Source organism: Beauveria bassiana, assembly GCF_000280675.1.
Source record: "Beauveria bassiana ARSEF 2860 unplaced genomic scaffold BBA_S00006, whole genome shotgun sequence".
NCBI classification, from domain to species: Eukaryota; Fungi; Ascomycota; class Sordariomycetes; order Hypocreales; family Cordycipitaceae; genus Beauveria; species Beauveria bassiana.
This window is the reverse complement of record NW_007930841.1, coordinates 978,276-1,006,020: the sequence shown is the minus strand read 5'-3', so window position 1 is coordinate 1,006,020 and position 27,745 is coordinate 978,276. Positions and strand designations below refer to the sequence as shown.

General features: G+C 53.1%; 11 protein-coding genes across 11 annotated transcripts; 2 read left to right on the top strand and 9 right to left on the bottom strand.

The window, feature by feature from the left end:
• Window positions 1-514: 514 nt before the first annotated feature.
• Window positions 515-5,292, bottom strand: BBA_03075 (glycoside hydrolase family 13; the record flags this gene model as incomplete). The annotated part of the gene is made up of 3 exons (XM_008598172.1): window positions 515-592; window positions 669-4,998; window positions 5,063-5,292. The coding sequence occupies 3 exons, from the start codon at window positions 5,290-5,292 to the stop codon at window positions 515-517; spliced, it is 4,638 nt and encodes a 1,545-aa protein (XP_008596394.1).
• A 999-nt stretch (window positions 5,293-6,291) lies between these two features.
• Window positions 6,292-7,358, bottom strand: BBA_03074 (oxidoreductase CipA, putative; the record flags this gene model as incomplete). Its single annotated transcript, XM_008598171.1, has 3 exons — window positions 6,292-7,045; window positions 7,099-7,241; window positions 7,290-7,358. The coding sequence occupies 3 exons, from the start codon at window positions 7,356-7,358 to the stop codon at window positions 6,292-6,294; spliced, it is 966 nt and encodes a 321-aa protein (XP_008596393.1).
• Window positions 7,359-8,216: 858 nt separating this feature from the next.
• BBA_03073 (DJ-1/PfpI family protein) lies at window positions 8,217-9,138 on the top strand (the record flags this gene model as incomplete). The annotated part of the gene is made up of 3 exons (XM_008598170.1): window positions 8,217-8,281; window positions 8,387-8,579; window positions 8,680-9,138. 3 exons carry the CDS (start codon window positions 8,217-8,219, stop codon window positions 9,136-9,138), a joined length of 717 nt encoding a protein of 238 aa, XP_008596392.1.
• A 200-nt stretch (window positions 9,139-9,338) lies between these two features.
• On the bottom strand, window positions 9,339-11,710 carry BBA_03072 (ferric reductase like transmembrane component; the record flags this gene model as incomplete). The annotated part of the gene is made up of 4 exons (XM_008598169.1): window positions 9,339-10,722; window positions 10,777-11,082; window positions 11,139-11,179; window positions 11,231-11,710. 4 exons carry the CDS (start codon window positions 11,708-11,710, stop codon window positions 9,339-9,341), a joined length of 2,211 nt encoding a protein of 736 aa, XP_008596391.1.
• A 917-nt stretch (window positions 11,711-12,627) lies between these two features.
• BBA_03071 (hydrophobin-like protein) lies at window positions 12,628-13,040 on the bottom strand (the record flags this gene model as incomplete). Its single annotated transcript, XM_008598168.1, has 3 exons — window positions 12,628-12,669; window positions 12,726-12,811; window positions 12,875-13,040. The coding sequence occupies 3 exons, from the start codon at window positions 13,038-13,040 to the stop codon at window positions 12,628-12,630; spliced, it is 294 nt and encodes a 97-aa protein (XP_008596390.1).
• Window positions 13,041-15,444: 2,404 nt separating this feature from the next.
• BBA_03070 (atmA protein) lies at window positions 15,445-16,715 on the top strand (the record flags this gene model as incomplete). The annotated part of the gene is made up of 2 exons (XM_008598167.1): window positions 15,445-15,788; window positions 15,890-16,715. 2 exons carry the CDS (start codon window positions 15,445-15,447, stop codon window positions 16,713-16,715), a joined length of 1,170 nt encoding a protein of 389 aa, XP_008596389.1.
• Window positions 16,716-16,988: 273 nt separating this feature from the next.
• On the bottom strand, window positions 16,989-18,341 carry BBA_03069 (Glycerol-3-phosphate dehydrogenase; the record flags this gene model as incomplete). The annotated part of the gene is made up of 2 exons (XM_008598166.1): window positions 16,989-18,198; window positions 18,271-18,341. The coding sequence occupies 2 exons, from the start codon at window positions 18,339-18,341 to the stop codon at window positions 16,989-16,991; spliced, it is 1,281 nt and encodes a 426-aa protein (XP_008596388.1).
• Window positions 18,342-19,001: 660 nt separating this feature from the next.
• Window positions 19,002-20,018, bottom strand: BBA_03068 (cholera enterotoxin subunit A2; the record flags this gene model as incomplete). The annotated part of the gene is made up of 1 exon (XM_008598165.1): window positions 19,002-20,018. The coding sequence occupies one exon, from the start codon at window positions 20,016-20,018 to the stop codon at window positions 19,002-19,004; it is 1,017 nt and encodes a 338-aa protein (XP_008596387.1).
• A 1,070-nt stretch (window positions 20,019-21,088) lies between these two features.
• Window positions 21,089-22,819, bottom strand: BBA_03067 (tannase subunit; the record flags this gene model as incomplete). The annotated part of the gene is made up of 1 exon (XM_008598164.1): window positions 21,089-22,819. The coding sequence occupies one exon, from the start codon at window positions 22,817-22,819 to the stop codon at window positions 21,089-21,091; it is 1,731 nt and encodes a 576-aa protein (XP_008596386.1).
• A 1,411-nt stretch (window positions 22,820-24,230) lies between these two features.
• On the bottom strand, window positions 24,231-24,887 carry BBA_03066 (uncharacterized protein; the record flags this gene model as incomplete). The annotated part of the gene is made up of 1 exon (XM_008598163.1): window positions 24,231-24,887. One exon carries the CDS (start codon window positions 24,885-24,887, stop codon window positions 24,231-24,233), a length of 657 nt encoding a protein of 218 aa, XP_008596385.1.
• A 1,030-nt stretch (window positions 24,888-25,917) lies between these two features.
• Window positions 25,918-27,012, bottom strand: BBA_03065 (GliK protein; the record flags this gene model as incomplete). The annotated part of the gene is made up of 1 exon (XM_008598162.1): window positions 25,918-27,012. The coding sequence occupies one exon, from the start codon at window positions 27,010-27,012 to the stop codon at window positions 25,918-25,920; it is 1,095 nt and encodes a 364-aa protein (XP_008596384.1).
• Between the last annotated feature and the right edge of the window lie 733 nt (window positions 27,013-27,745).

The window sequence follows — 27,745 nt, the reverse complement described above, 5'->3', positions numbered from 1 at the left end:
AGGAGGAAGAAACCACCATGACACAGTGGGCACGAAACACTTGCCAGTCTGGACGATGCTCGCGTCGACTTTCCCTCGATGCTCTGCATCTACGCAATATGATCTCTTTGTTCATAATTTAATCTTTGGGATTCGGAGTACAACGGAAGTCTTGATACACAGACGCACGATGCACGGCAAAGTTTTGTAGAACAAACTCGTTTTACATGGTTTCTTATTCTTTGGATAAATCAATACGCATACAAATCCTCTTCAAAACAGAAGTGCCTTATAAGTAATTCTTGCTCCCTGCATCTCTTTGTATTCAGCAAACAAACAATGCCTTGCACGTGGCTTCTTCTCCGTTGATCAATGAATTCAAAGGAACGTTTACTTCAACAAGAAGTAATGTCTTCTACGCGATCCCTCCGTGATTGATCAATACGACTAAATTTTATTAGACAAAAATAATGCCTTCTATGTTATGCTTTTTCATCCACAGCTCTCGTGTACTTGCTCTTGCTACCTCTACCAATCAATGACGCTCCGCCTCTTCCCGCGCATCCATGTACAAATCAATCAAGCAGCTCGCCGACCACGCTTGCGTAGGACTCTGTTAAAAAAATTATTAGCTTCTAAATTTCATATTTCATCAAATGAAGTCTCTGGAGCTCAAAAGAATCACTTACCGAGTCTGGACAGTACTCTCCATTCTTCTGCGTAAGCTCCGTGAGGCCCGCCCACGGCGACTCTCGAATCATTTTCTTGCACCCAGCCAGCCGCCTCGTCACCTGCTGAAACGCCTCGATACGACCCTCGGCCGTCGTCCGCCGCTTGAGGTCAAATTTGAGCAACGCGCGCAGAAAGAAGCCTGTGGGCCACAGCCACTCCGGTCCCTGGTGGTAATTGCGGCCCTTGCTCGTCGCAAAGTCGTCGCTGTCTTCGCTGTTTCTGTAGTACGGCCGGTAGTTGAGGTCGCTCGGATCCAGTGTCGCCATGCCCGTCGGCCCGCGCAGCACACGGTCCGCGAGGCACAGTGCCTCCATTGCGTGCTTCTCATCAAACAAGTCGGACGCAACCGTCATGGCAATAGGGAAGTTGGCTCGCAACTGGTAGTCTTCGTATTCCTTGCCAGATTTGTACAGATCCTTGTACATGCCACGGCGGTTGATAATCTTTGGGTTGACATCGTACTTGCCATCATCGTTTGGGGAGAGAGGAACGTAGTAGCAGCGCTCAAAGTTAGACTTGAGCAGCTCGGCCCACTTGACATAAGATACAGAGCCATTGTCTGACTTGGTCACGCCCTCATGACGAAATTTTCCATCCTTGTGCAGGCCAGCTAGCCATTTGACCGTGCTGTACAATAAGCCCGTGATCTCAATAGCAGCGCCATCGCGAGGCGTTCCGGGAATGCCCTTGGAGCCAGCACGCTCACTTTCGCCCATCTTGTCCATCCATGTGCCGCAGTTCGACTGATTGCCACCAAAAATGATGCCAGTCGTCCAGTCTACATGAATGCTCTGGTTGAAACCCTCGTCTTTCATCTGCGAATCGATCTGAGGTCCGGCATTGGCTTCACGATACTTCATACCGGTAGCATGTCTTTGAAGAGCCTCTTGGATGACCTCCTCGATCGTGCTTTCCTTAGAATAGGCACGTGGATCATTGGTTGGGAACCAAGTGTCATCGTATGGAAGAAAACGCCGTGGTACCTTGACTTTGAGCAAGTCGAGGCCCTCGGGCGCGAGTTTCACGTAGTCCTGGATGGTTTGTAGAAAGAACCAAATTGAATCTCTCGAGTTGTATCGCGGTGCGTCGCCGCTGCTTAATAGATTGGGAATCATGCCGTGCTTCAAGACACTGGCGAAAGCAAGGATGTGCTCCTTTGCCTCGTCATAACGCTCGGTTCCGAGGAACAAACCACGAATAGAGATGAAGACATCACGCCCCCAGCATCTCGCCCATTCAACTGCAAAATGTGGTAGACCAGCGGCAATGGATGGCACCTTCTTTTCCGGCCAGAGTGAGGCAGACTTGACTAGTCCAGTCTGCTGAACGCTAACCAAGGCTAGGCTCTGAAGGAACCATTGACTCTTTTCGATGCTGGGTGACATGAGCTCGAGAGATTTGCTCCAGCTAGCTTGATAGGCGGTCCTTATTACCAGTGCAAAATAACGAGGTAACAGAAAGCTGGGGATGGCTTTGATGGCCTCAAATCTGTCTTTAAACCATTGTCCCGGTGCAATGAGCCGGTCCTGGCCCGGAAGCTTGCTTTGTCGCTCAATTCTTCCTTGGAGAAAATCCAGAGCCCAAGCACCATCTCGAAGATTCTGACAAAGCGGGTGTGCCAAGTCGTTGTTGTGAATGATGTCCTTCAAGACGCTCCACCAGCCTTGAACACCGGCGTAGACAAGCTTGCCGTGGCTAGGAATATCATATACACCGTCTGCGCCATCGGTGGCATCTCTCTCCTCTGCCTCGCAACGGTACATCAAAAAGTTGAGATCGATGAGGTTGAGGTCCTTCCAAGCCTCTCTAGCTCCCGATGTGACGTAGGTGTCGAGACCTGCTGAATGCTCGGCCGCAGGAATCCACGTTTCGAATAGAGCGATACTCCCGGGAGGAAACTTTTCCCGAACTGTAATGATTGCATCGTCTCCCCTCTGCTCAACATCGATGCCAGTGATAGCGACCACCTTGCTGGGCAAACCACGTAAATACTTGTCATCACCAAGTACCTTAGCCGTCTCCTCTTCGCTTGCATCAACTTCCAACATCCAGCTGCCCAGGTGCTGGACCTTGGTCCCGTTAAGCTCAACCGGGGCAATGGACGCCCGGCCATTGCCATAGCCAGGGAAAGCCGTGTGAGCGATGAGGAAGTATCCCTTTCTCGACTTGGGGTGAACTCTGTGGACAGTGATATACTGGTCTTCGTGGTGAATGTGGGTTTCGTCGTATGCGTCTTTGCCCATAAGAGTGTGTATCTGGTTGAGAAGCTTCTTTACACCACCAATACCATTCGTGCCTGTCGTGCCCTCGGGTGGAGACCGCGATGACTCTGAAGTGTAGAGGCGAGTCTCGTTGACGAGGTCAATCAACCTTGGGTAAATTTCGTCGTAACCCATCACGCTGCCAGTGGCGCTTGAGCACATGCTTACGAGGGCGGCATTGGGAAGAGTATCGCGGGCATCTCGTTTCTGTGCAGGAGTCTCATTGTCGTGTGTGCAGTCCATGAAGAGAGCGTGAACTGGTGTAGGTCGAATCTGTTTGATGATTTCCCTCGACAAGTTGCCCTTGTCGCTGGTTGTGTCAGTGGTGGAAACCTCATCGACCTCGAAGCTACCAATAGGGCTGCCACCATGGCGATGCACCAAGCGGCTCAATTCCGCGGTGCTCCAGGCTTGCATAGCTTCGCGAATAAGTGAGCTAAGGCCGAGACGCTTGACAAAAATGTAATCTGTCTCTTCCGAGCCTGAGAACAATTCTGCAACGACATACAAGTCGGGTCTCACTCGTCTGGCTTCGTCAAGAATGTGTTCCGCAACGTGAATGGGGGTAGAGTGGCAGTTGTCGATGCGCAGGCCGACGAAATACTTGGCAAGCAGACGAGCGTACTTGGTCATGTGTTCCCAGAGCCACGGGCTGTCTTGTGGCTTGGAACCATACCGGAGCTTTACGCAGTCACCCCAAATGATGACCTCTCGGCGGAGGTATACCTTTGATTGAGGTCCAGCATGGTCGACCAGGGCATTACCGCCCCAAACCCAGCCATTGTTGACTAGGGCCTTCTCCTCGGGCTTGAGTTTGGAGGTGGCCTCCGTTTGAGGGAGACGGGTAAAGTATGATTCGATGAGGGGATTCTTTTTGTTGATTGGGCCGAGCTTGGGTCCATGTTCATCCAAGCGAACATATTTGATTCTGTTGAACAGCTGTTCTAATGCCTCTTTTATATCGGTATCGTATTCCTCGTAAAATGGTACATTGAGAGCATCCAATATCTTGGTCGTCTTTGCTCTGGCGGCACCCTTGCTTGCAGAGTGGCCATCTCCTTGATACTTACCGAGAGCAAAGGATAAGACGGTCGCGCCGATAGCGGGGTCGACAGTGCGCCTGAATCGCTCGCCCAGGTGATCAAGGCCGTTGAGACCAAATGTTTTAACGAATGCAACTTGGTCGGCGAGTTTGCTCTCTTCGAGACCTTGAAGAGAAAACGATTCGCCTGCCTCTTTAGGGGGCGCAAAGGTCTTGCCGTCCACCCAAGCTTGGACAATGGCGTCAGCATTGGCATCTACAGCCAGCACATAGTATTCCCAAAGACGCAACTCTGCCAAGACGTTATTCTTCACGGCTTCCATGATTTTCAAGACGTCGTCTGAAGATTTGGGGTCCACGGGTAAGCCCAGCTGTTGGAGCTTGTCGCCTAGCTCTAGAAGCTTGGTGTCGAGCTCATAGGCAGACTGGAGCCAAGGCGCGGTAACAAGATTGTAGCCAGCTTCTGGGTGTTCCTGCAGCCATTGCGTGTTGCTGGCGGTATGATTCAAGACAATATCGGTCAAACTTAGCAGGGAGTGCCTCTTTTCCAAGCTATCGATCATGCGCTTAACGTCTTGTTCGCCATTTGGAAAACACATGGGGTCCCAGCTGAGCTGGTCGTAGAGACTGTAGGGCGAATTGGATTCACCACGGAGTTGCAGAGGGGTGAAGTGAACCATGTTGTATCCCCTTTCGCTGATGCCACTGAGATGGGCGTCCCAATCCTGAGGATAGCGGCCCATGAATTTGCTTATGATGGAGAAGACAGATAGGGCGGGAAGCGGCAGTGCGCGACCGTCGAGGGTCAGACGGGGAGCAACATCAATATAGTAGGTTGGTGTCTGCTTGAGCGACTCGTGGGCGGCGGCATCTAGGGTCGGTCGTAGGTCAGGCAGTTCGGCGTAGGTGGTATAGAAGGCAAAGGCGCCTGCTTCGTATATAGGAACGGAGATTTCAATGGAGCGGTTAAAGTCGGGTTTCAAGCTGTACCAAGTCAGAAACAAGCCAACTGATGTGATGAAGCCTGAAAGTGAGCCGTGTTACTTACGGAAACTCGCGAAACTTGTCGCGGCGAAATTCTTGGCCCTTGCTGGGGATGTTGACCCATAGGCTGCCATGGCGGCAAATGGAGGAGGCGCCCTCGATGACGAAGCGGACGATGACGGGTTCTCTGGACTTGGGCGCGAGGTAAATATACTGGCCGGCCACATCGGGGGAACCATCGTCGTTGAGAGGCAGTAAAAAGACCTCGCGAGACGTCATGGTTGCTGGGCTCATGTTGGAGAAGAAGGAAAGTCGCGGGCGACGATAGCGGTGCCCCGCGGTAGATGTGGCTCGGTGGGTGCTGAGGAGCTAGCTCTGCTGCTGCTGTTGGTGCTGCAGGATGACGCTTTGATCGACGGAGTGGGCTGTTGACCAGACCAGGGTCCAGCGGCAGAGTTGTGAGGGGTGACCGAGTGGTGGCAGAGTGATGCAGGGACGATAGAGAGCTTATATGAGGAGCATGGTGAAAATTCTAGGAGCATGGTCTTTTGGTGTGGCACGGCCGAAAATCGAAATTGAGTCGGGTCTCGACAGCTTAGCAATTGTCAATAGCAGAGGGGCAAATGCTCCGACGGAGCCGCGAGGTGCACTTGCAATCGACGATGGCATGGGGCGATCAAGTACCTACCTAGTTACCTAGTACCTACCTTGCCTGAGTACATGGTGTTGCAGCATGTAGAACATAGAGGTACCACAAGGCTTGAACAGTCATTCGGCGTGGTACAATCATGAGAAAATCAGGTAAATGACCCCGTTGGGCCGTTGTGAGGGCCAAGAGAGCACACAGAGAGTTGGATCAACTGGACTAAAGCCTCAAGAGTCTGTACCTTAGCCAACGCTTCTTTTTGGCAATTGAGGTAGCCGAAGCTCTGCTGGTGCCCGCTGTGGGGCTCGATAGAATTAGTGCACACAGCGGTCTGATGTCACCAGACTCACCACCGAAACCTCACCATCAACCTCTTTCCTCCCACTTTACCACAATGCCCTAAATACAGCATCACTTCGGTTCTAGCCTAGGCCGTTTGAGTTTGTTGGGGCCAAGCTAGCTTACGGCTCGAATGCGTCAGATAGAATATACAAGTACATCGTCAGCTATCATCGCCCCTTTCAACATCCACCCACTGAGCCGACAAACACGCACCTCAACCTGCATCTCAACAGACCCCGTGGTACAACAAATACCCTCATACTGCAACACCACAGCAACTCATCCGAAACCACCACCAACCCTATCTAAGCCGGCACCTTGGAATACTCAAACTCGCCCGCACTCAGGGCCATGTCCATCGCCCTCTCGGTCGCCTCCTCCATGTCCTCCTCTGGCAGGCCCAGCTTCTCGTTCACCACCTGGTCGCTAAAGTCACCGCCGCCATTCTCAAAAAACGTGCGCGTGTACAGGCAATGCGAGAAGCCCAAGTAGCCCTCCGGCCCGCCTAGCAGCTTCTTGCCCTCGTCGTATCGTCTCTGCGCGTCGACCTGTTCCACTGTCCAGTCCTTATCCGTCGTGGCCAGCACCTTGTACAGGCTGTCCAACATGTCGCGCAGCGAGGCCACGAAGCTCTTGATGAACAGCGGCCTGTTGCGCCACCTCTCCATGGTCACATCTGCATCCTGCTCATCTTCAGGAAGCACCTTGAGGCTCAGAAACGCCGCCGCCGCCCGGCCGCACTGCAGCCACGTCGACGTGCAGATGCGCACATCGCCCTGACCAAATAGCATCGCCCTGCGCTTCGCAATGTCGATGCCGTAGCAGTTGTCGCTCATGAGCGAGAACTCGTACCAGAACGAGCAGTTCATCGTCGTCCACGATAGCCCATGCTTCTCCGCCGCCGCAATGTTGGCATACACGAGCGCGCCCGTCAGGTTCTCCTCCATGAGCTTCTTGTTATCATTATCAGTGCCGTGGCATGTCGGCATCACCCGGGGCACGCCCGCCTTGCCCGCCGCCGACATGACAATCGCTTCAGCGGTGGGGCGCCGCCCGAGACTGCCATGGACACGATGAGGAGTTGCTAGCCCTTGAGCGCCCCAACGAGGGACTCCTCGTTGGCGTAGTCGACGGGGGCCTTGATGACGCCCTCGGGTAGTACGCTTTTGCTGCCGATGCGGGTGAGAGCAGTAACGGTGTGCTTTCCGGTCTGTAGAAGAGCTTGTGTCATGTGCTTGCCGACATTACCACCAGCCTGTCAAGTCAGCACATGGGCAAGCCTGTCGACTGTGAATATACTTACACCAATAATGGCAACCTTGCTAATGTGGTCCACAAAGCCTGCAGGCTGGTTCTTCGCGTACTGGACCATTGTGACGTATTTATGCAGCCTTTGGTGATAGCAGTGTCAATAATAGATTGTGTGAGGATATCAAGACTCTTTTTCTAGATGATTTCTGCTCGCTTGCCGAAACTTTCAATACTGCGGCACTTTAGAGCTCTTATACACAGCGACGCGAACTTTCCTCCCTTCTGTCCGCATCGAAGTTCTTCCTTCAAATTTGTTGGTATAGGCCCGTCCGAAGCATGTTTCCCAAATCAGCCATTCTCGCAGGGCGAATCAATTTCCTTATCGAGCCTGGCGCAGTGGTTTTGCGGCATCAGCCAAATAATGACTCGTCAGCCCTGCCACTCTCGGCTCGTCGCGTGCGTGGCCTCGGAGTTAACTCAACGAGTTGCCACTGCCGCATCCGCCGCCACGCCGGCTCACAGACTGGCGTAGGTAATTGCAAGGCTTGATCCAACCTGCAACTGCAACCGTAATGCTTGAAGGCTATGGCGCCGAGGCTACCTGGGTTCAGTAACGCCTCTTAGTCATCGGTAGTCCGGATGTCGGCCTTGCTAACTAGCGTTATCCGGAACTCGGAACGGAGCTATCTATCGGCCCTTTACTTGCATTTCCTCATTCGGCGCCGCACTGTCCTATTCGGCGGCCGCACTGTCCCATTCGGCGCCGCACCGTCCCAATGGTGCGTGGCAGTGAAAATCCGTACCTGGGTATCTTAGATCCGGTGCGGCACGGAACTTGGCCCCCCACAATGCGCCGCCATCCATGTATAAGAAGCACGCCGAAAAAGATGCAAAATAGGACCAGGATCACACAATTTCAACTTGCGAAATCACCACATAACCTACATTCATTCCATTTAAGCTCTGTTCAATCTCAAAAATGCCCGAATTCAGCCTTACCAAGCCTACTCGTCCCATCCATGTCGGCGTCGTCCTCATGAACAGGTTCGTCTTACCCCGCCCGGCCCGGCCGGTGTGCCCACCCCCCATCTCCGAGCCACCTCCGGTCATATCTCCGTCTAACACCGCGACTTTTGCACGCGCTCGCAGCATCACCGAGGCGCTCGACGTCGTGCCTGTCGATCTGCTCCACGGCCTAAGCCACAAGTTTCTCGAGGCCATGCCCACGGTCATCCCGGAAGCTCTGAAGAACCAGGGCCTGCCGATTGAGTTTCACTGGGTCTCTGAGAATGGCAGCAAGGACACGCGCGAACTGAGCAGCGGCCTCCACGTCACTCCTACTGTACGTATTCCTTCAGTTGCCGTTACAGAACAAACAAACATGATGAAATATTTGAGAACTGAGTAAATGAAAAGAAGACAATGCTGACCATTTCCTGTAGGACTCCTTCGCTACCTGCCCCCCTCTAGACATTGTCCTTGTCGGCGCCAGCCACATCGACTACGTCCTGACCGCCAACGAGCGGGCCTTTATCCAGAAATCCTACGACGCCTGCACCGCCTTCATGACCGTCTGCGGCGGCGTGCTCGTCGCCGTCGCTGCCGGCCTCGTCGCCGGCAAGACCGTCACAGGCCCGCGCCTCATGCTGCCGCAGCTGCGTGCCATGGCGCCCGACGCCGCCGCCTGGGTCGAGAAGCGCTACGTGCACGACGGCAAGCTCTGGACGAGCGGCGCGCTGCACAACGGGCTCGACATGATGGCGGCGTTTATGCGGCACACGTGGCCGAATGACGAGGGCCAGAAGCTGAGTCTGGTCGACTTTGCGCTCGTGGCGGGGAGTGGCATCGAAAGGGACATTGACTACAAGGACGAGCCTCTTCTTGACTTGCCGGCTGCCTAGGTTTGCAAAGAGGCAGTTGACAAATTCTTTAGTATTGCAAATCTCCAATCTAGTCCTCTGTAAAACGTCTAGGTGCAGTAAGACTCATCTGACAGAATGTATAATATTGCAAGTTTCCAATCATGTACTTTGTAAATGCTAGTCTATAATACATTCAAAACAAAACGCCGGGCTTTCTAAAATGGAAAATTAAAATCCCGCTACCAAGTGAAATGCTCTTCAAAATATTCAATGCTAAATGGTGCGTGCGCCAAGGCATCCACGACGGCTTTCCGCGCATCATCAGCCATACCAGCCGGACCACAGACCACCACAGCAAGACTGTCGATGCCCTGCTCAGCCAACTTGGACGCCACGATGCCATGAACATCCGGCCGACCATGGTGCTCCTCAATATGCTCTTTCACGAGACTCGACAGATCCTCCAAGATATTATGGCCGCGCGGTAGGGCGTACAAGTTGACAAAGATGCGCTCGTTGGAGAAGGCGTCTGACATTTCGTTGACGAGTACATCTCTGGCAAATGCTGGTTCGCGCACGGCCCAGCGAATGTCTACAGATGGCTGGTTCTCGGCTTCATTTGTCAAAAGGTTGAGATATGACAGGGGTAGGACGACACCACTGCCGCCGACAATGAATACGACATGGCTGAATCGTTGCAGCGGGAGCGTGTGTCCGTATGGGCCGTCCACCAGCACGCGCACTGTCGAAGGTTCCTGCTTCGCGGCAGCCAAGTCTTTGAGGCGCTCCGTGAAGCTGTCGTATGGCCGGATGAGAAACGTCATGTATGCCGGCTCTGACACGATCTTGCCCTCTGTTTCTTCCACGTCTAGAGCTTCAGTAGCCGTGCCGAGCAAAGGCGCTTGTTCCACTTGAGAATCTCCTCGACGGACAGTTGCCACCGTAAACGGGTGGCTCTCCCAGCTGCGCGCCACATCGAGTACGGACAGGTAGTAGAATGTTCCTGGGCGGACTTTGTACATCTTCTCCCCCGCTGGGATCAGCAGACGCACTATATTCGACGATACGTCATAGGTCACAGAGGCCCGCGTCGACCATGACTTGGGCTTGAAAAGCAACACGCGAACGAGGCGCACGGCTCTATCCACGACCCAGAGGGCGACGGCGGCCCAAAACGGCCCGTCATAATCGCCACCAAAGATGGATACGTGGCCCAGCATGGTGCCCAAGATGACGACCGACATGACAATGTGCAGGATGAGGAACAGCTCATATCTTTGCCGTCGCATCCAGTAAACGGAGCATGCGAGCAGCAAACACATGACGACGGTCGCAATCTCTCCAGCGCACCACCACCACCTCGTAAAGTAGGCTGCGAATTTCTCCCAGCCGCCTTGCAAGACCAAGATGGTGTAGCCGACCGAGTGCACCACGGCCTGAACGGTCGCGATCCGCGCCACCCAGCGATGAAAGTTATTGTAGGTGCCAAAGTCCCACCCCGTCAGCCACAAGGCGACATTATTGCGCATTCCAAATAGCCATATAGCGGGAAAATTGGCGTACGAGATGATGCCTGTGCGATCCGATACGTAGCGGAGAATCTGCCTTTCGATTGTCGGGAAACTTGCCGAGGTTAGCAAATCGCTGCTGGTGGTAGAAATCCGATGCTTTGCTTACTAGAGATTTACGGCAGTCAGGCGATAGCCGTGAACGCAAAATACAATGTTAATAGTAGCAAAGGCAGCTATAGTGAGGGTTTGGACACGCGGTGGGATCGTGCACCACCATATGCTCTGTGCGCAGCGATGGCCAAATGTCGCTGGGAGAATCACTTTTCTTTGCAGCCATCGCGTCGCCGAGCCATATACTCCGTTTCCAGAGGTCAGTGGAATTTTGGGGCTCAATATGTAGGCAATAGCTTTGAAGAGTCGGTAAGCGGCGCCAAAAGCGACCACGACGACCCAGAAGAGCAAGGTGGCGTATCTGCGTCCTGATTAGCACCGACCATTTTTTTTTTTCAAAGGCCAACTAGTACATACTCATAATTATCATGATAAAATCTGACATATTTGTATCCGTCCTGCGATCTCGTTAGCGAAGCAGCCCCCTCTTTATCGACGGTGAGACGCACCAACGTCCTGTACCACGCGGCAAAGAGCGCGCTGGAAGGAATCATCAATTGATCGACCTTGTCGCCGGGCGCAAACGTATCGCCCCGATTCACGCGGTCCATCTCGCCGATCTGCTCTCGCGTGTATCCAGCGACAATGTCCAGCGGCGGAATGCTCACGCCCTCTTGCGCGAGACATGTCTCATACAATTCTCCGTAGGCTAGATCCTTCGCCTCAGGCAGACAGTAGAGGCCAAAACATAGGTACATGGAACGCAGCTCCAGACGACTCGTGCATAGTTTCTGCGCAGGCCGCGTCTCCTCGGGGACGTCGCCAAAGGGAATTCGCCAGAGGCTGTCCTTGCAGGACTGGAGGCACAGCGGGCCGTCTTCTGCCCAGGCGGAGGTATTGGTGCCCGCCAGCGCGGGGGCGGAGGCGGCGCACCGCCCTGGCAGCAGCAGCAGCAGGCCAAAGGATGCGAGAGCTGTAGAGCCTCTCATGGTGCCATGCTCATGCGACGCTGTGGCGTGTCAGCGATTTTTTCCCCGATGGCGGCGCGATGGAACCGAGTGGTGTTGTTGTAGGAATGGAGCCTAAGAGGTGAGTGAAGACGAGTTATCAATCGGATCAGTCCAGCGGCAGAAGATTATTGGTGGGTCCACCATAAATAATGATGCGCCCGCCTGGTCCGACACGAGATGAAGAACAAGTACAGCGGAAGGAGTCTGGAAAGTAGTAATATGATTCTTATTATAGTCATTATTATTTATCTAAATCTTCGAAGCAATTCCGATTTTGAAGGTGCCGATTCGAATCTAAGAATGGTCCCAGCATGTCGTCTCCAACGCGAGGTGCAACGAAAAAGGCGAATTTGAAAGTAATCATGTAAATCTCCCGACTCTCTTATGATGACTGAGCTTTGCCAATTTATACAAATTTGCGTGGTGCAGCTGATGGGCCTCTATGGAGAGCTCTTTGATGAGTCAAGCCAAATGGATGCCAGATTACCCGGAAGTGGATGAGCTACAGGCCGTCTACAACATCCTGAAGAGTCTCGTTAAATGGTACACTCAAGATAGAAGGCATTTTACAGCTTCATGTCCAGAATATCGTTCAAGGCAAGGTTACGTACGGACACAAGGTGTGCGATGTCCTTGGTCCTGCCGCCACCTTGAGAAATAGCTGAAGTCGAAGAAGAACCAAATTGATGAGAGGCGAGAACTAAGACAGGAAGAACGGAATACTCAAAGAAAGAGTCTCGGATGAGGCAAAGAGGGAGCGAATCAAACACAAAAGGATCCAGTATATTGTTTGTGTCTTTGAGTATCAATATACATGCCGATGCATGGCTAGTCATTACCATGTGATAATGTGTGTACTAAGAAATCAGATGCTTCTCAGTAGCAAGGCGACATTCCTATATTCCGACGGGGGTCATGCAAAAGAGACTCTGGCCAGCCTATCCGGTTCAGTTAGCGAATACAACTGTGCTCAATGTCACGTTTGGGTACATACAACGGGGACAACGCAGCATGCGGCCTGCTGGCCTCCCTTCGCGCATATGTTCTTGAATTCATCTGCGTTACGAGGCGTCTGTTTGGCTATTGAAGACAATGCAAGTTAGCCCAATTTCTGAGCTTCCACAGGTCAAGGAGGACACTTACGAGCCTTACAGTCAAGGCGAGCAACACCGAGGATGTCAGTGGCACAGCACTGGGGGACGCTGTAAAGGCCCGCTGGGCACAAGGAGGAGACGTCGGTACGGGGAGCAAGCTCAGTAGGCACAGCGAGGGCGCTGGCGATGAGAGAAGCAAAGACGACAGACTTCATCTTGTCTGAAAACGGTAGAGGTATATATAGCTAGTTGCTGAGTCGGAAATGTGAGTGAAGAATTAAAAAAAAAAAAAGGAAGATATGGGTAGGATTCTGTGCCTCTTTATATCGCGCCGACAAACATCATGCCCGGTCACCTCAAAGAAAAAAATCTTGATTTGTTCTGAGCAAAATAGAGTTACTCAAAACTATCGAATCGCGAAGCAGACGTTGAAAGAGACACGAGACCTTGTAGCGGCTGCGGCCCGATGCTAAAAAAGGCCTTTCTTTTGCAGCAGAAACCAACCCAGCCACGCCGTCGTCGCCGGCCGGCAAGGGCGAGGAGCAAGCCCTCATTGGTCGTGGGCAGCTGGCCACGAGCGAGTCGGGGTGAGATTGAAGCTCACTCCATGATGCTGCTGAGATCAGGAGGCTCCGGATCGAGGAGCCGACATGTAAAAGTTGGACCATGTGCGAGGTCGTATAAGACATGAGGCGACTTTTTCTGCCAAATGCTGCAAGTGTTTGACGCAGTGTTTGTTGACTGGGATATCATGCAGTGTGATGTAGTAAAAAAAAAAAAAAAAAAAAACCAAAATCAAAGAGGAGTTGAGCTTTCTGGTGGCAGGTGACCAATAAGCAGTCAATCTGCCAGTCTCGTACTGTGTCTCCGCGCGCGCTTCGTGACCCGTGACGGAGCGGGTGTTACGCTATGGTGTCGGGTATTGCAGCAGCTACGCGCTCCAGTCTCGGACGACTTTTGGATACTGAAGCTGTTTTTTTTTTCTTCTCCGAGATGTAAGAGATGCAAAGAGAGGACTATTGGTGACGATAGCAACACCCGCTGTTTCTCTGGGGGGCTTAGAGGCTGAAGGTAGAGCCCAGGTCGTGACGAACGGACCCTTATCCGACGTCTAGAGTAAGCTACATGTGCAGAGTATATCGTGCAGATGGGCTTTGTTTTCCCTGCATTTCTCGGACTTGGCCCTTGTGGCGTCGAGCTGAGAGTTTGCCTCTATGAGCTGATCAAATCAAAGAAGTTACCAGTCAGATATGCGTTGGGCCGCACGCAGATGCAGTCATCTACGGTCCATCGCCCGACCAACCCATAAAGCAATACTTTGTAACACTCGACGAGCGAGTATGAGCTGACTACGGGAAGTGGGAGCGTTGTGACTTGCATGGGAAAACAATGAGATGGATGCACAGCGTCCGAGACGGATATTTTTCCCTCCAGCGTGTTTGGGGCACAATGTTGGCTTATAATAACGGTCGTGTAACGAGCGAGCCCAGGAAGGAGTAGTAGTAGTCAAGGTTGGGCGATTATCATAGATCTAGCGCTAAAAATTAGAGATGAACCGAACATGATCATAATTAGGTACCTAGGCAATAATAAGAATGGATGGCTGCTAGTTTTAAATTAATTAGTGGCTTTCCGGGACATCTCACGCAATGCCCCCCGGTTGGCGGATATCGCAAAATTTTGTATCCGAAAGGGTTTCGTCTGCAAGCCATGAACTGAACCATCTAGAACAATGATTCGATTGAGCCGCAAAGAGCCCAGCCCAGCTGAACATGTTCTGCTCTTGGCACGCACCTGCGTCATCGGCGCTGTCTTGTCTTGCCAGCACTACAAGGCGTGGCCTTGGCCTCCGAATCGGGCGCGTTTCTGCATGGCATGCATAAAATCGAGTCTGTCAGCACATCAGCACACTCATTGAGGCACACGAACACGACACTATAACATGCAAAGGCCAGAAATGTGTCATTTTTTTTTTCACTCTTTTTTCTCATCCCCAGAACGTTCTCGCGATGCCGCCCGGAACGGCGGGTATGACGAGTCGAGCACTCCGGCTCCGTCTTCACTCAATGCCGGAGCTGGCATAAATAAAAGCCGTCGAGCCAACATGTGGTTCCTGGACACAAATAATTAACAAGTGCGCATTGACTTGGTCCCTTGCACATGCTTTTTTTTTCCCTCTTCGTCGTCAATTCGCCGTGCCTAATTTATATGGATAAAACATTTGGATTACCCCGCGCTAGCACAACCCAGCCTAGGTAGTCAATAGGTAGACAGCCGAGCGTGGCCTCCGTGCCCGCTAGCTTAACTGGATAAATTGCCCCGATTTCCGATGCCCGCCCGCCGCTTGTGCCTCGGGACGTTTTTTTCTTTGCTTCTTCTTTTCGGTGCTGGCGCGCGTTAGTGGTCAACTAACCAAAGCCGGCGCGCGCCGGTTAAAGAAGGGAGTGAAACCCCTCACTTTTGAACCTGTTGTAGCTGTCCTCTCCCTTTGCCAACGTTTTGTCGCACAAACACGAAAAAGCATCGAGATAAATCGTTCGCGCAGCTTGACAATCTTTTAGGGATTTCGACATAAACAACGGCAAGAACAACAACAACAACCACCACCACCCATCCACCATGGCAGGTAAACTCGCGCCGCTCGCCCTCGTCGGCCTCGCCCTCGCCGTCCCCTACTTCATCGGCTACTTTTCCTATGCCAATGGCCTCTTACCTCTTGTCCACGAAATCTGGCACAAGGGCACCCTGCCCGACGGCACGCCGCTGCGCACCCACTGGACCGGCCTGCACAAGCTCGACGAGGTCGTCTCCAAGCTCGTCATCTTCTTCTGGCCCGTCACCTCGTACGGCCATCCGGCCTTGACTCTGCACTCCATCGCCTTTGGCGGCACTTTTGCCGCCAGCTGGACGCTCGTCACCCTCGAAGCCTGGCGCGACGGCAGCGCCTGGACTCTTTCTAGCTTGTACGTCGGTTGCTTCAACCCTTCCCCAAAAAAACCAAACTTGCTACCCGTTTTTTGGTATGGCTAACATGTGAATGGCTTTTTTGCTTTTGCTTCCTCAGCACTGTATTTCTTGGTCTCGTTGCGCAGACCCTCACCTGGGCCTTTGCCACGCCCGTCTACGGCTTCCTGCACCTCCTCACCAGCGCCTCCGCCTCCGTGCCGTCCCGCGCCAACATGCACATCCCCTACGCCGTGCTCCAGGCCCTGCCGCTCGTCTTCCTCGTCGGCAACGCCGTCCCCAGCCTCGCCATGATTCTCCCCCTCTCCCTCTCCTGGAACACCCCGGCCGTCAAGCAGCTCCTCATCGCCGCCTGGCAGCCGTGGCCCGTCTACACGGCCTTTGGCCTGACCGCCGCGCACCTGCTCCTCGGCGGCGTCCTCACCGCCGGCGACAGCCCCTCGCCCGCCGGCCGCAAGAAGAGCGCGGCCGCCCTGCGCTTCATCTACGCCATTGCCTTTGCCAACGCCGCCGTGTCGCACCTCGTCGCCCTGACCGTGACCGTCGGCGCGGCCCTTGCGCCCGCCATCTTTGACCCGGACTACGCCGTCTCTCTGCATCCGACCAAGGTGCTCGAGACGATCCTGCCCTGGGCCGCCAACCCCGTCGCGCAGATTCAAACGCTCGGCGACGGCGCCACCATCCTCCTCCGCTGGGACTACGTCCTCGGCACCACGTCGCTGCTGCTCTGGGCGAGCGTGCTCCACGCCCGCGCCTACAAGCACTACGAGGGCAAGTGCGTCGACGTGGTGTCGTTTCTGGCCAAGATTGCCACGCTGTATGTCGTGGTTGGTCCTGCTGGCGCCGCCGTCGAGCTCATGTGGGAGCGTGAGGAGTTTGCGCTGCAGACCGAGGACAAGGCCCTCACTACCAAGAAGAAGAATTAAATCTGCGCCGCCGTCGCTGCGCATCACAAAGTAGAATTGGCTACTGTGCAATGTACTGGGACAAAAATGTAAACTAGCACTGGCAAAATTGACTGCGCGGGTCTGGATAGAATGTATGCCGTGTATAATGTAATATGCCTGCTCTTAATCTCATGATCCATAATAATAACAAGTCCATGTTTACCAATGCACCGCGGTCCGTGGCCCATATATATAACTGCTCCAGAAACACCCTGCCGGGATATCAAAACGTTGCATCACATAAAGTAGCATCTATAAACGTGGCTCGTCGTGATCAATCTTGGAAACGAGAGACGGAATGTCGTCAACCTGCGCCTTGCCGACCAGAATGTCATTGACGGCGGTAAAGAGCGGGTAGTCGCGCAGTTTGTCACGGGTAGACAGGAAGCTGTGCACCTCAAAAGCAGTCAATGTACCCTGGAGCTTTTGACCATTGAGCTCCTGCTTCTCAACTTCGCTGACGGACAGACCCTTTTCAATGGCCTTTTTGGCGCAGCGAAAGTTGCGGCCGCCAGAGGACGAGGTGATGAGATCAGCGACGCCTGCAGAAGTCTCGGTAAACGTGCCCGTCTGGACCGTCTCGCCAAAAAACTCCTTGCCGAAGCGCACCATCTCCATGAGGCCAATGCGCATGACGGCAGCCTTGGCGTTGTCGCCCCAGCCGCGACCCTCGACGAAACCGGCAGCAAGAGCGACGACATTCTTGAGCGCACCGCCAAGAGACACACCAGCCACGTCAGAGACCATTTGGACGTGAAAGTAGGGGCGGTGGAAGAGCTTGCGCAACGATTCGTGATCAAGGGGCGGGTACTCGGCGGGGATGGGAGTAAGTTTGGACTTGGATGTGCGGCCGCGGGCGTCCTTGTGAGGCACCTGCGAGAGGTCGACGGTGCCGATGGCAGGGCTGGCCGAGCGGGGAGTCGGGGCACGCGAGTTATCCATGGTCGGGGGATCGTAGGCAATGGTTGTCTCGGACCACTTCTCGGCGGCAATCTCGTTGGCAATGTTGGCGCCACTCAGTGCGCCTACATAAATATCAAGGTCCTCGCCGATCCACTCGCTGAAGAGGCTGACGCCGTCGGCAGAGACGTTGACGCCCTTGATGCAGCTGATGCCACGAGCAAAGGGCAGAATTTGGCCCTTGAGCTGGTCACAGACATTGTGGATGAACTGATGGGGGAGATTGAAGATGAGAATGGTCGAATTCTTGACGGCGTCGAGGAGGGAGGGGTTGGCGATGAGGTTGTCGGGGAGGGTGATGCCCGGGAGGTACTTGACGTTTTCGTGGTATTGATTGATGAGGGCGGTGAGCTTCTGGGGTTCTGACCCGGCAGCGGCAGCGTGCTTGGAGTCGGATGGGATCACAACGTCCTCCTCAAACACCCACATCTGAACTTCGGGCTCAAAGAGGTCCTTGCAGAGTTTGGCATTTTCGGCGACGATTTTGGAAATGGTCGAGCCCCTGAGAAGTTAGCGAGAGCCAAGAAAAAAAAAAAGAAGACGAAAAAAGGACATGGGACGCGGGGAAACAAACCAATTGCCTGATCCAACAACAGTCACCTTGTGCTTCTTGCCGTGGCCTCCAAGAAGCGCCGCGCCCGACATATTGCGTATCGGTGAGGAAGAGGGGTATCGAAAAGTGTTGAGGCGGACAGCGAGGCGGCGATGGAGTCTAGGCAGCGGGCAAAGGGTCGCAAACTGTAGCATACAGATGAAAGACGGCAAAGGGGCGAGGGAATGAGGCAATTGGCCAAATGGCGGAGGACGACGATGAAGAATTGGAATTTTTATAGTGTTCAAGGGGCAAAAGCTGAAGAGGAAGAGGAAGAGAAAAGGCCGATGGTGTGTGTCCTCGTGCCTGAACGAGTTGCGGGGATTATTTATCTGGAATACCCCACAGAGTTAACTAGCTGACAGGCTGATAAGGCGAAGCAGGCTATTTAATCTGCAGTTGCTGTTTGGCTTGTGAAGATGTGTCGAGGAAGGCTAAGAAGAACTGTTTGTGCCAACTCGATTAGCAAGAAGAAAGTGAAAGAAATTGGCGATAAAAAAAAAGATGGTCAATTTTATGAAATTTAGGTAATTGATGTTTTGTATTCTCTACAGCTCAAAGAACGGACGAAAGAGGCACTGATAAGATGAGATGCATGATGCGAATAAAACCCAGTGTTTTTCTGGGACTATTTATTCCGACCCACTATTGCGAGATCACTGCTGAAAATCCCGCCAGAAAATCTCCATCAGATTCTTTCGATCGGGGCCGCTCTAACCGGTCTTTACAGGGGCTTGTAAATCCAAGGGAAAGGCACCAGTCCAGCCCACGGCTTCGCCATTCTTGTCCATGAATTCGACAGCCCATTGCTCTAGCGTCTTTTCCTTGTATTTTTCAAGACTGAGATAATCACCAGCTAGCTGCGGTTGCCCGCCGCTGACTGCGAATCCGTCGTATTTTGGGTTGTAGTCTTTGTTCTTGATCCACTTTGCCCTGGGAAACTCTGTCATAAAGGCCTCTTCCTTTCTGTAGTCGTATATTTCACCCACCGTCACTTTAGGTCCGGTCGAGTTGCGAGGAATTTCCATCCACGCTTCAATCTGGTCCCAGCGTACCCCTCCCAAAGCGGAAAACTCGTCCTCGATTCCGTACATGATGAAAAATCCGGATGAGTCCATGTCTATCATGTTCGGCGTAGGATGAATCTTATAGACCCAGCCATTACCGGCATTATCTTTGAGAGAGTACCCGAATGCAACACCAAACGACGTCGTAGTCGAGGTATACGCCGAGTGAACTTGTCCAATTCCCCAGTGGTGCGTTTCCAAGCTATACGACATGTTCCTCGTAGGTCCTTTGAACTCGGTAGGGATTCCGCCTAGCTGGCGCAACGCCTCGGGGGCCCTGTGCTCGCCGCAATAGACAACCTTGGGTAGCGGCGCTGGCTCTCGAGCTGCGAGGCAGCCCTCGTAGCTCGAGTACTTGTCGTCAGGCCGATGACGCTTCTGTTTGTAGAGCCAGCAAAACAGCTTACTCCCGCAGATTTGCTCCGTCTTTGAGCCACGACAATCTGCAGACTCCGGGCTAGGCTCTATCCAGGGCAGCTTACCGCCAGGCGCAACGGGCTCTGGTGATGGCTCCTTGCCTGGAACTGGCATAGTTGAGTCAGGGAAGATGATGTTGTCCGATGGCGCCAATTTGATGGGCTCCTTCGATGCGTTGTCCTGTGTCTCAGTAGGCGCGGCACAGGCAAGCCCGAGGCAAGCAGCCATCACAACCGAGGACTTCATAGCCGTTGAAAGAAGTGGTGAAATTAATCAAAAAGATTTTTTGGCGCGTTTGGTTTAGCCTTTGAAAAGAACCACAGATATGGCTGGAGGAACTGCTTGTCTTTGTGGTTAGCCTCGAGAGCACAGGATAACCATTTGACTTTATACCGAGCATGCGGAGCCATGCGACCACGGAAACTATATCAGACATGAAGTTGATTACGTCAAATGATCCCATGTTCATTTACTTGAGTCATCTCGTCTATGTAAGTTTGGCCGAGCATGTGGGATAATATAATGGGCGATATAATCATGCACCGGTGGAGGCTGATAATCTCGTATACTGACTTGGGTTTTTAGCCGCGCTTCGCGGAGCCAATATGGTGGACCCCGGATGGCATACGAGTTGATGAAGCGCTTCTGTTACATCGTTACTATATATTATTCTGCAATAAACATTCCGCGCGGCAGAATAGCGTCGAGCGTCACCTGTGCTTGAGTGGCTCTAAATAAACACGGGACTACGTATTGATCGAGGTACCAAGCTTTGCAAAACAAATTGTAGGCCAATTTCCCAGATCTCAGAGCCGTACTCTGCATCGTTTGTTGAGTCAGGTAAATAGGACACTCTCGCCTGGGGAAGAGTGTTCTGAAACATGGCCCGCAGGGAATTACATCAATACAATAGTATAGGCTTTATCGCGGTAAAAAGGACCCATGGAGACCAGTTGAACATTTTATAAAATAATTTCTGCAGTATACAACCCGCATATTTGCGTAGGATCAGCATAGTATATTGTGAACCTAACATTGATTTTCAAGCATTCAATCTGCACCTCCTACTCCTATTATCAAAAAACAATATACTGTTTGATATCAAACTTGAATTAGTAGACCCATAGGCCTAACCGGAGGATGGAAAATAATACAGTATGTAAAGGTCTCTGATATCTCGCACATTTTTACCGATGAATGGGGAGACACACACCAAGCGTGGCCAGAAGCAATACTCCACCGCACCTAGCCCATCTGATCTCCATAACTTCCCGTGAGGAGAGAAACGAAAGTCCTATCCATGGCTTGATCCAAATCTAATACAACGGCGTGCTGTAAGCGTCAAAATCGTATATCCAGGTGTCGATGGAAGCCTGGTCGTAGACACATTCCGGCGTGGTCGTGTTACCGGACCACAGCGGGCGCAGAGGCCAGCGGCAGATGGAGTTGATGGTTCCCGTGGTGTCAAGGGTATCCGGTGCAGTATCGAACTCGACCCATCCAATCACAGTCTCGAGTGTGGTTCGGGGCCACTGGCCGTTGGGCTGGAGGGAGTTCGTACCGCAGTGGGCGCCGCCGGGAACCAGGAACAGACGGTAAAAGTCGTCCATGGCGGCGACACTGGCGTTGTACGTCATGTTGCCGTACATGACGGAGCGGACCGACTCGTAGTAGTGCACCGACGAGCCCGTGGGTATCGAGTCGTCCTGCTCTCCGTGGATGTGGATGACCTTGGCCCCGGCGGAGCGCAGGCTGCGCAGGTCCGGCTGCGTCGTCTGCAGGGAGTCTCCGTAGCGTGTCTGTCCCTCAATCATGAGGTCGCGCAGCGTGTCGTATGTGTAATTGGCCAGGCTGGCCAAGTTGCTGGTATTCTGCAGCTCCAGATAGCGCGCAACCCACTCTCCGCCGAGACCGCTGATGGCGAGGGACCAGGCGCCCGTGGCGTTGTTGTACGTCGTGGCGGCATCGGAAAAGGAAGCGCCCGGTTGGTAGCTGAGATAGACAAACTTGCCATCCGAGTCGTGCAGACCGTCGAGGATGGTCGCGGCCACAGCGGCGCCCTTGGCTGTGATGGTGCCGTTTTGCGCAGGGCTCGCGGCACCGATTGTGATGCCGCCCATGGCCCGTGGCTTAGTCGCTGCACAAGAGTACGGCTTGCCAACCGTACTCGAGACATTAAAGTTTAGCTTGCAAAGGTCGGATCGCGCAATGACGCCGTCAGTCTGACCATCGAGGCTGTCGCACGCGGCAATAGTCAGGTTCGCGATGGCAGCCAGCTCGCAGGTTGGAGGATAATAGCCGAGTGTCTGCTCGACGACGTTGCTTGTAAGGTGGTTCGCCTGCTGTTGACCATACCGAAACGCCGGCGCTCCAATGACTGCACCGTCGAACTGGTCGGCAAAGCGCTGCAACTGACTCCACCCCTCGCGTCCACCCTCGGAGCAGCCTAGATAGTACGAGTAAACCGTTTCGTTCTTGGGGACGTTGTACAGATTTGCTGCCAGCTGCTTGCCGATCAAAGCTAACTCGTGGTGTGCCTGGTAGCCAAACATGTAAACCGACTGCCAGTTGATCGTGCCGTTGGCCAGCAGAAAGACGCTGTCCCATTGGGTGTTGAAGGACCCGAACCCTCCGTCGGTGATGCCAGAGACGGCGCCATTGATGATGCCAATGGGAAGGCTGCTGCTGCCGGAGTTGATGGCGAGTCCACCACCACCCGTGGAGAGGTAGCGATTCCGGAACTCGCTCGGGGCGGGAACCCAGTAACTGACATGGACTAGATCGTCGGCGATGCCATTGTGGGAGTACGCAAACGTGACGTTGCAGTAGCGAATCGTGGCAGCGTTGTGCCAGTCAGACTGTATTATGGAAGAGTTGGCAGCGACGGCGGTAGAGACTGACGATGCATTGATGGTGATGCCGGGGAATGCGTCAGTGGCCGGGAGAGCAGCTTGAACATAGCTGACATTGCATATGTCTTGCAGCGTGGCTGCTTGGGTGGCAGTCGCCATTACCGTCAAGTAGGCAGAGAAAGTCTTGAACTGCATGTTGAGAATCGTTGGTGATGGTCAGTGGCCGGACCAAGGTGATGGCATCAAAGAGGAGAGAAGCCGATCTTATTATAGACGTCTCTAGTAAAAGCAATTAGGAAGAAACGCGGCCCGTTTCCATTGACATGGACATGATGCTGTCGATCCAGCTCGGGGACCCCGCAGCAAACGCCGCGATTCTGTCGGGGCCCATCTCATGAGGCGCCAGTGTTGAGGATGCGTCCGAGCTTGCCCAGCTGCATCGAGCTAAAGGCCAAGAGTCGAGCCTCGATCAGCTCCTCAGTGCATCGGTGTCGGCGGAGCCGCTGACGTATGCTACCAGTGGCGACAACATATTTTCGGCTCCCTGCTTCATGGCAGAACAAGTAAACTCAATCTGCTAAGACGAGCCACGCGTCGAATCGAGGTTGAAAGGGAAAGGTTTCTTGTAGCGGGGCCGGCTGGGCATGGGGGCGGCAGGGGGAGGAAACTGCCGCTTGCGCACTATTGGTGCTGTGTTTCTTGATCACAATTACGCACAAGAAGAAGCTAGTAAATATCGCTAAGAATCAAGAATCAAGAATTCATCAATTCATAGTCTACAAGAGTTTTTTCTTCTTCACATAGACTAGCTTGTGTGTGGTTTTAAAATGGTACTTTGGAAGTATAAGCTGCCTTCTCAAGACGACTCGGTTTTGGTTTTATTCCCCCACATGCCGGGGGACCCAGTCACGGACTTTGCCGTCATTGTGGATTTCGCTATGGTAATAGGTTCTAACCATCTATGCAGAGATCAAGCCGCGTCGCTTTTGACATTCATATCGGCATTGCATTGCCATGTACACGACGTCGGTGGCTGGCAAGTATACGACTGCATGAAGAATATTCCCATCTGCACACGTGCCACGCTTCTAACTGTGGCATACGGCCGATCGGAGTTGGAGATCGGCAAATAGGCCCGGCAATTGAGTCCGTCCTTGGGCCGCTGATCGTCGACCCTCTGCGTCTACCCAAAAGGGCAGGACCTTATCCACCTCCCACAAGAGCGCCATCATCTTATCAGATGCTGATATAACTACCCAGTACAGCTGTGGTTCAACTTCTACTGAAGCAATTCATCGATTTCACAGCCGTTCAAGTGGTTGATCCCGAATCGCTCATGCAAACGTGGCCAAACTTTAATCGTTTTCCTTGAGCATTACAGACTCTTGAAATAAAAAAAAATCTAGCGACTGGTGTTGTATTCGGAGGTTGACTCACTAGAACTGCTGAGGCTAAGAGCGATGGCCCGGCTCTGGAAAGCCTGCTATCATGGATGTGCCCCAGCATGAATTAGCTGAAGCAAAAAAAGTGCAAAAAAAAAAAAAAAAGGATCAAAAAGATCTCGAGTACCCGTGCCGCCTAAACCATTTTGTATTCAGAATACTATCTAAGGGCCGAGCTGGCAATGATTTCCCGAATCGCATCTGCCATATGCACTACTGACACTATACTCGTAACAGCTCCCTTCTTTGCATGGCATCCAACCTTTGTTGCTACCCCACGAGTCGCAGGAGTAGCCGGGCGCCCCAGGGCTCGACCCGTAACAAGCCCGACAATATGCTTCCGTCACGGCGAACCACTGCTTCAGCCACACCCTGTTATCCGCCGGCCCGCGCCAGTTGATGTCGTGTTGGACATACGTCGTCACCCAGCCCAACCAGTCGTAGCCGCCGTTAAACTGGGAAGAAAGCTGGAGCAGCTTGAAAAGGTCCATGCCGCCGCCACCGCCAATTGAGTAGTTGATCCTGAGCGCTTCGCCCTTGGGGACGGAACAGCTCTGGCCCTTGTCGCACACGAGAATGGGCCCGGCCCCGTACCACCAGTAATCCCAGTAGGTTTTCGTGTCGTAGCACTCGATGTATTTGTTCGCTGACGCTCTCTCTCGCCGTGCCACTGCGTTTATGATTGCGTCAGTGTTGGTAAAGTTGGAAAAGGTAATGTGGACGGTCCCATCACTGAGAAGCTGTTCCGTTCTGATGATGGCGAAAACACACTGCACCCCAGCCAGCAAGACTGGGATGATTCGTGGCAGACCGAACTTCATGATGTTTGAATAAGAGGCGATTGCAGATGTTGATTTTTTCTTCTCCACTGGTTGTGTTAATAGGTAGAGATGAGGAGGGAGATCCTGCAAAGAGAGAACGATAAATGGCACTGCTTTAATACACCTTCTACGGATCCAGCTAAAGACCAGAACAATAGTCTTGTCGCGCACTAATAAAATGTACCATAAGTCCCGGTTTCTTGCTCACCACCTTGCGAGCACGCATCCGATGTGCTGCGCGCTCTGTTGGCCTACCAGGCGCATCTGTTTCCACTGCCGGATCTCGAGGCGCGGGGATGAACGACTACTTCTGCGCTCGGCGCATCGCGGAATGCGAGACCAGGGCTGAACTAAGTAAGCACAAAGCCTCGTTGCTCTCACCGGTGCTGTTTGTCTTATGCGTGTCTCATGGGGCGGCGCTTTTGCTTACGGCGTTTGTTTGCGCGGGCAAAAAGGATGTTGAACCAGACAAATCGAGAATAGGGTGCTTACGATGGAACAAGGCATCCAATGAGCATTTATGCTGCAACAGGGTGTAAGTGGCTTGCGTTTTAGGCGTCAGCTACAGTAGATAGCGGTAAAATATCCAACAAGCATCGAGGCACACAGGGCGGCCGAGGACGGAGGCGTCTTCAGAACTCACTTTCAGCCCCCAAATGCTACCAATGTCGAGTATTGGAGCTGATCATGCAGCTGCATGGCAAGTCTTGGTTCCTTCAACGCGTTGGCCAGGTTACAACTACTCCATACCAGCCTAGAAACCAGTCCGACATGCATTGACTGTTGGGAGAGCGGATACTATATCATCGCCTATGTGCTGAAGGCATGATTGAAAGCTATACATTCAAGAGACAGGCATGGTTGGGCCGGGGGGTACGCCATACCGATGGAGCCATTGAGCCAGCGCCAGGCACTGACCAGATACCTTGCACAGTCTGAATGAAGCAACAGTATAGGCGAAACTGCAAAAGTTTTCTGATGTGATTATATGCATAGTGATATATGCTAATGTGTACATATCTGCTTATTCTCACGCCATTGGAGCATGAAGCTCGGATTCTTGTGAACCGTCTAATAAACGCCCCTTTTCACTGATTGCATGTGCCGTATCCCTTTTTGCGTCGTCCATTGCTCTCGTTCTCTCTCCATCCCCGAAAACAGGCCTAAGGAAAAGATCATAGCATATCCACATTATGTTGGATATGATTGTCATGGCCGTCGACAAGCCCTTGGGAATTTGACCGTTTTCGTCTGCAAACAGCGCCGCCGCGCGGATCATCAAGATAAACAACGGCAGAAATAGTAGCATAAAGATGAATTTTCCAAGCTTCTGTCCAGTACTCGTGGCTGTATACGGCTGTATCGAATCCAGGTACTCTTTGTATGCAAGCGGCAGATTGTGCTCCTGGGCACCGGTCCGTAGCAGGTTGATGTAACGCGGGCTGGGCTGCGCGTAGTCGTCGCGTGGGCGATACGGTCCGGTTGTGAGCCGATCCCACCACCCGCAGTTGCCTGGCCGCTTATGGTCGGGGGTTCGCGGCGCATGCAAAGTCCTGGCCATAAACGTGGCGGGCAGCGTCGCGCCGGCCGCGCTGGACAGTGGGATGCAGGGCACAACAATCTCCTTGTAGCTGGCGCCGCCGCCCTCGGTCCGCATAATGTTGCGCCAGTCAGACTGGGTCACCTCGTAGACGACGCCGACCAGACGGCCGTCCCAGTTCTTATCCGGGTGCCCGTCAGGCATTTCAGACTCGGCATCGCGGTAGTCAACGTTGGCAAAGCACGGCTCCATGTACGCGACGCCAGGTAGGCTGAATGTCAAGCGCAGACTAGGCACACAAACATTCATCTGCGAAAGGGGTTTGATCTTGCGCATGCCGAGAAACGTCTGGGCGCACATGTTGGATCCGTACGCCAGGTAGAGCACCGTATCAGGCGCGGACGGGTCGTCGCCATGCGCTGTGCAATCATCTTTGGCATTCCACAAGCGCTGTGGCGTCGTCTGGCCGCAATCGAACTTGCATATGTCCGAGAGATTTGTGAGCTCGGCGGCTTCAGTTTCGTATAGTGTATGCGGTGCGAGGGAGCCCCTTCGGCCTTTTGGGGGTTCTTCTTGTCTGGTCATTGCGGGGTCGGACTGTCGGCACTTGTCCGGGTCGCTAGTGGGAGTCGTACGCCGCAGTCAGGTTCTCTATCGACTGATGGTAATTTCGCGGATACTGATGTATAGCGTGAATACAAAGAGAAGATGGTCAATGGCTAAAGGATGACTCGGTGATAAATAGTCTGCGGCCCGTCGGTTGGCTGATGTCACTCTCAGCCAGCCTTGTACGCCAAGTACGCTAAACTTGTTAGTGACAGTGGACTTGCGGGCCCTGCGGACATGAGTCGCGACGCTCCGTGCAAGTAAGAAGAGCCTTAACAGGAGTCCGACTGCCCGAAGGTGACTTGGGTTGAATGGGTTGCCTGGCTGCTTGGTAATTTCGTATCAAATTCAACCGGGCACTGATGTTTCACCCTGAATACGGAGTACTATGAGAAAAGACAGATCACTGACCATCCAATTACTTCGTTGAGCTCATAAGCTGTGGACAACGTGCTCGGAGTTAGCCCGTTACTAACTATGGCCGTTCCGCCAACTTCGTCAGCCCGCTAGAAATAGCGGTGCGTACTAAAAACCCATTACAAATCAGGGTTATCCATTTTATGTCCGTCTTTTCCATGTTGACACGTTTCGACCGGCGATCAGCCAACGCATGTCAATGAGGTTGAGCGCCGTGGGAGCTGCAACGTCGCGGCGTTGAGCTAGGTTGGCGCCCACCATTGGCCGACAGCGCCAGCTGTCAAGCATTCTGACG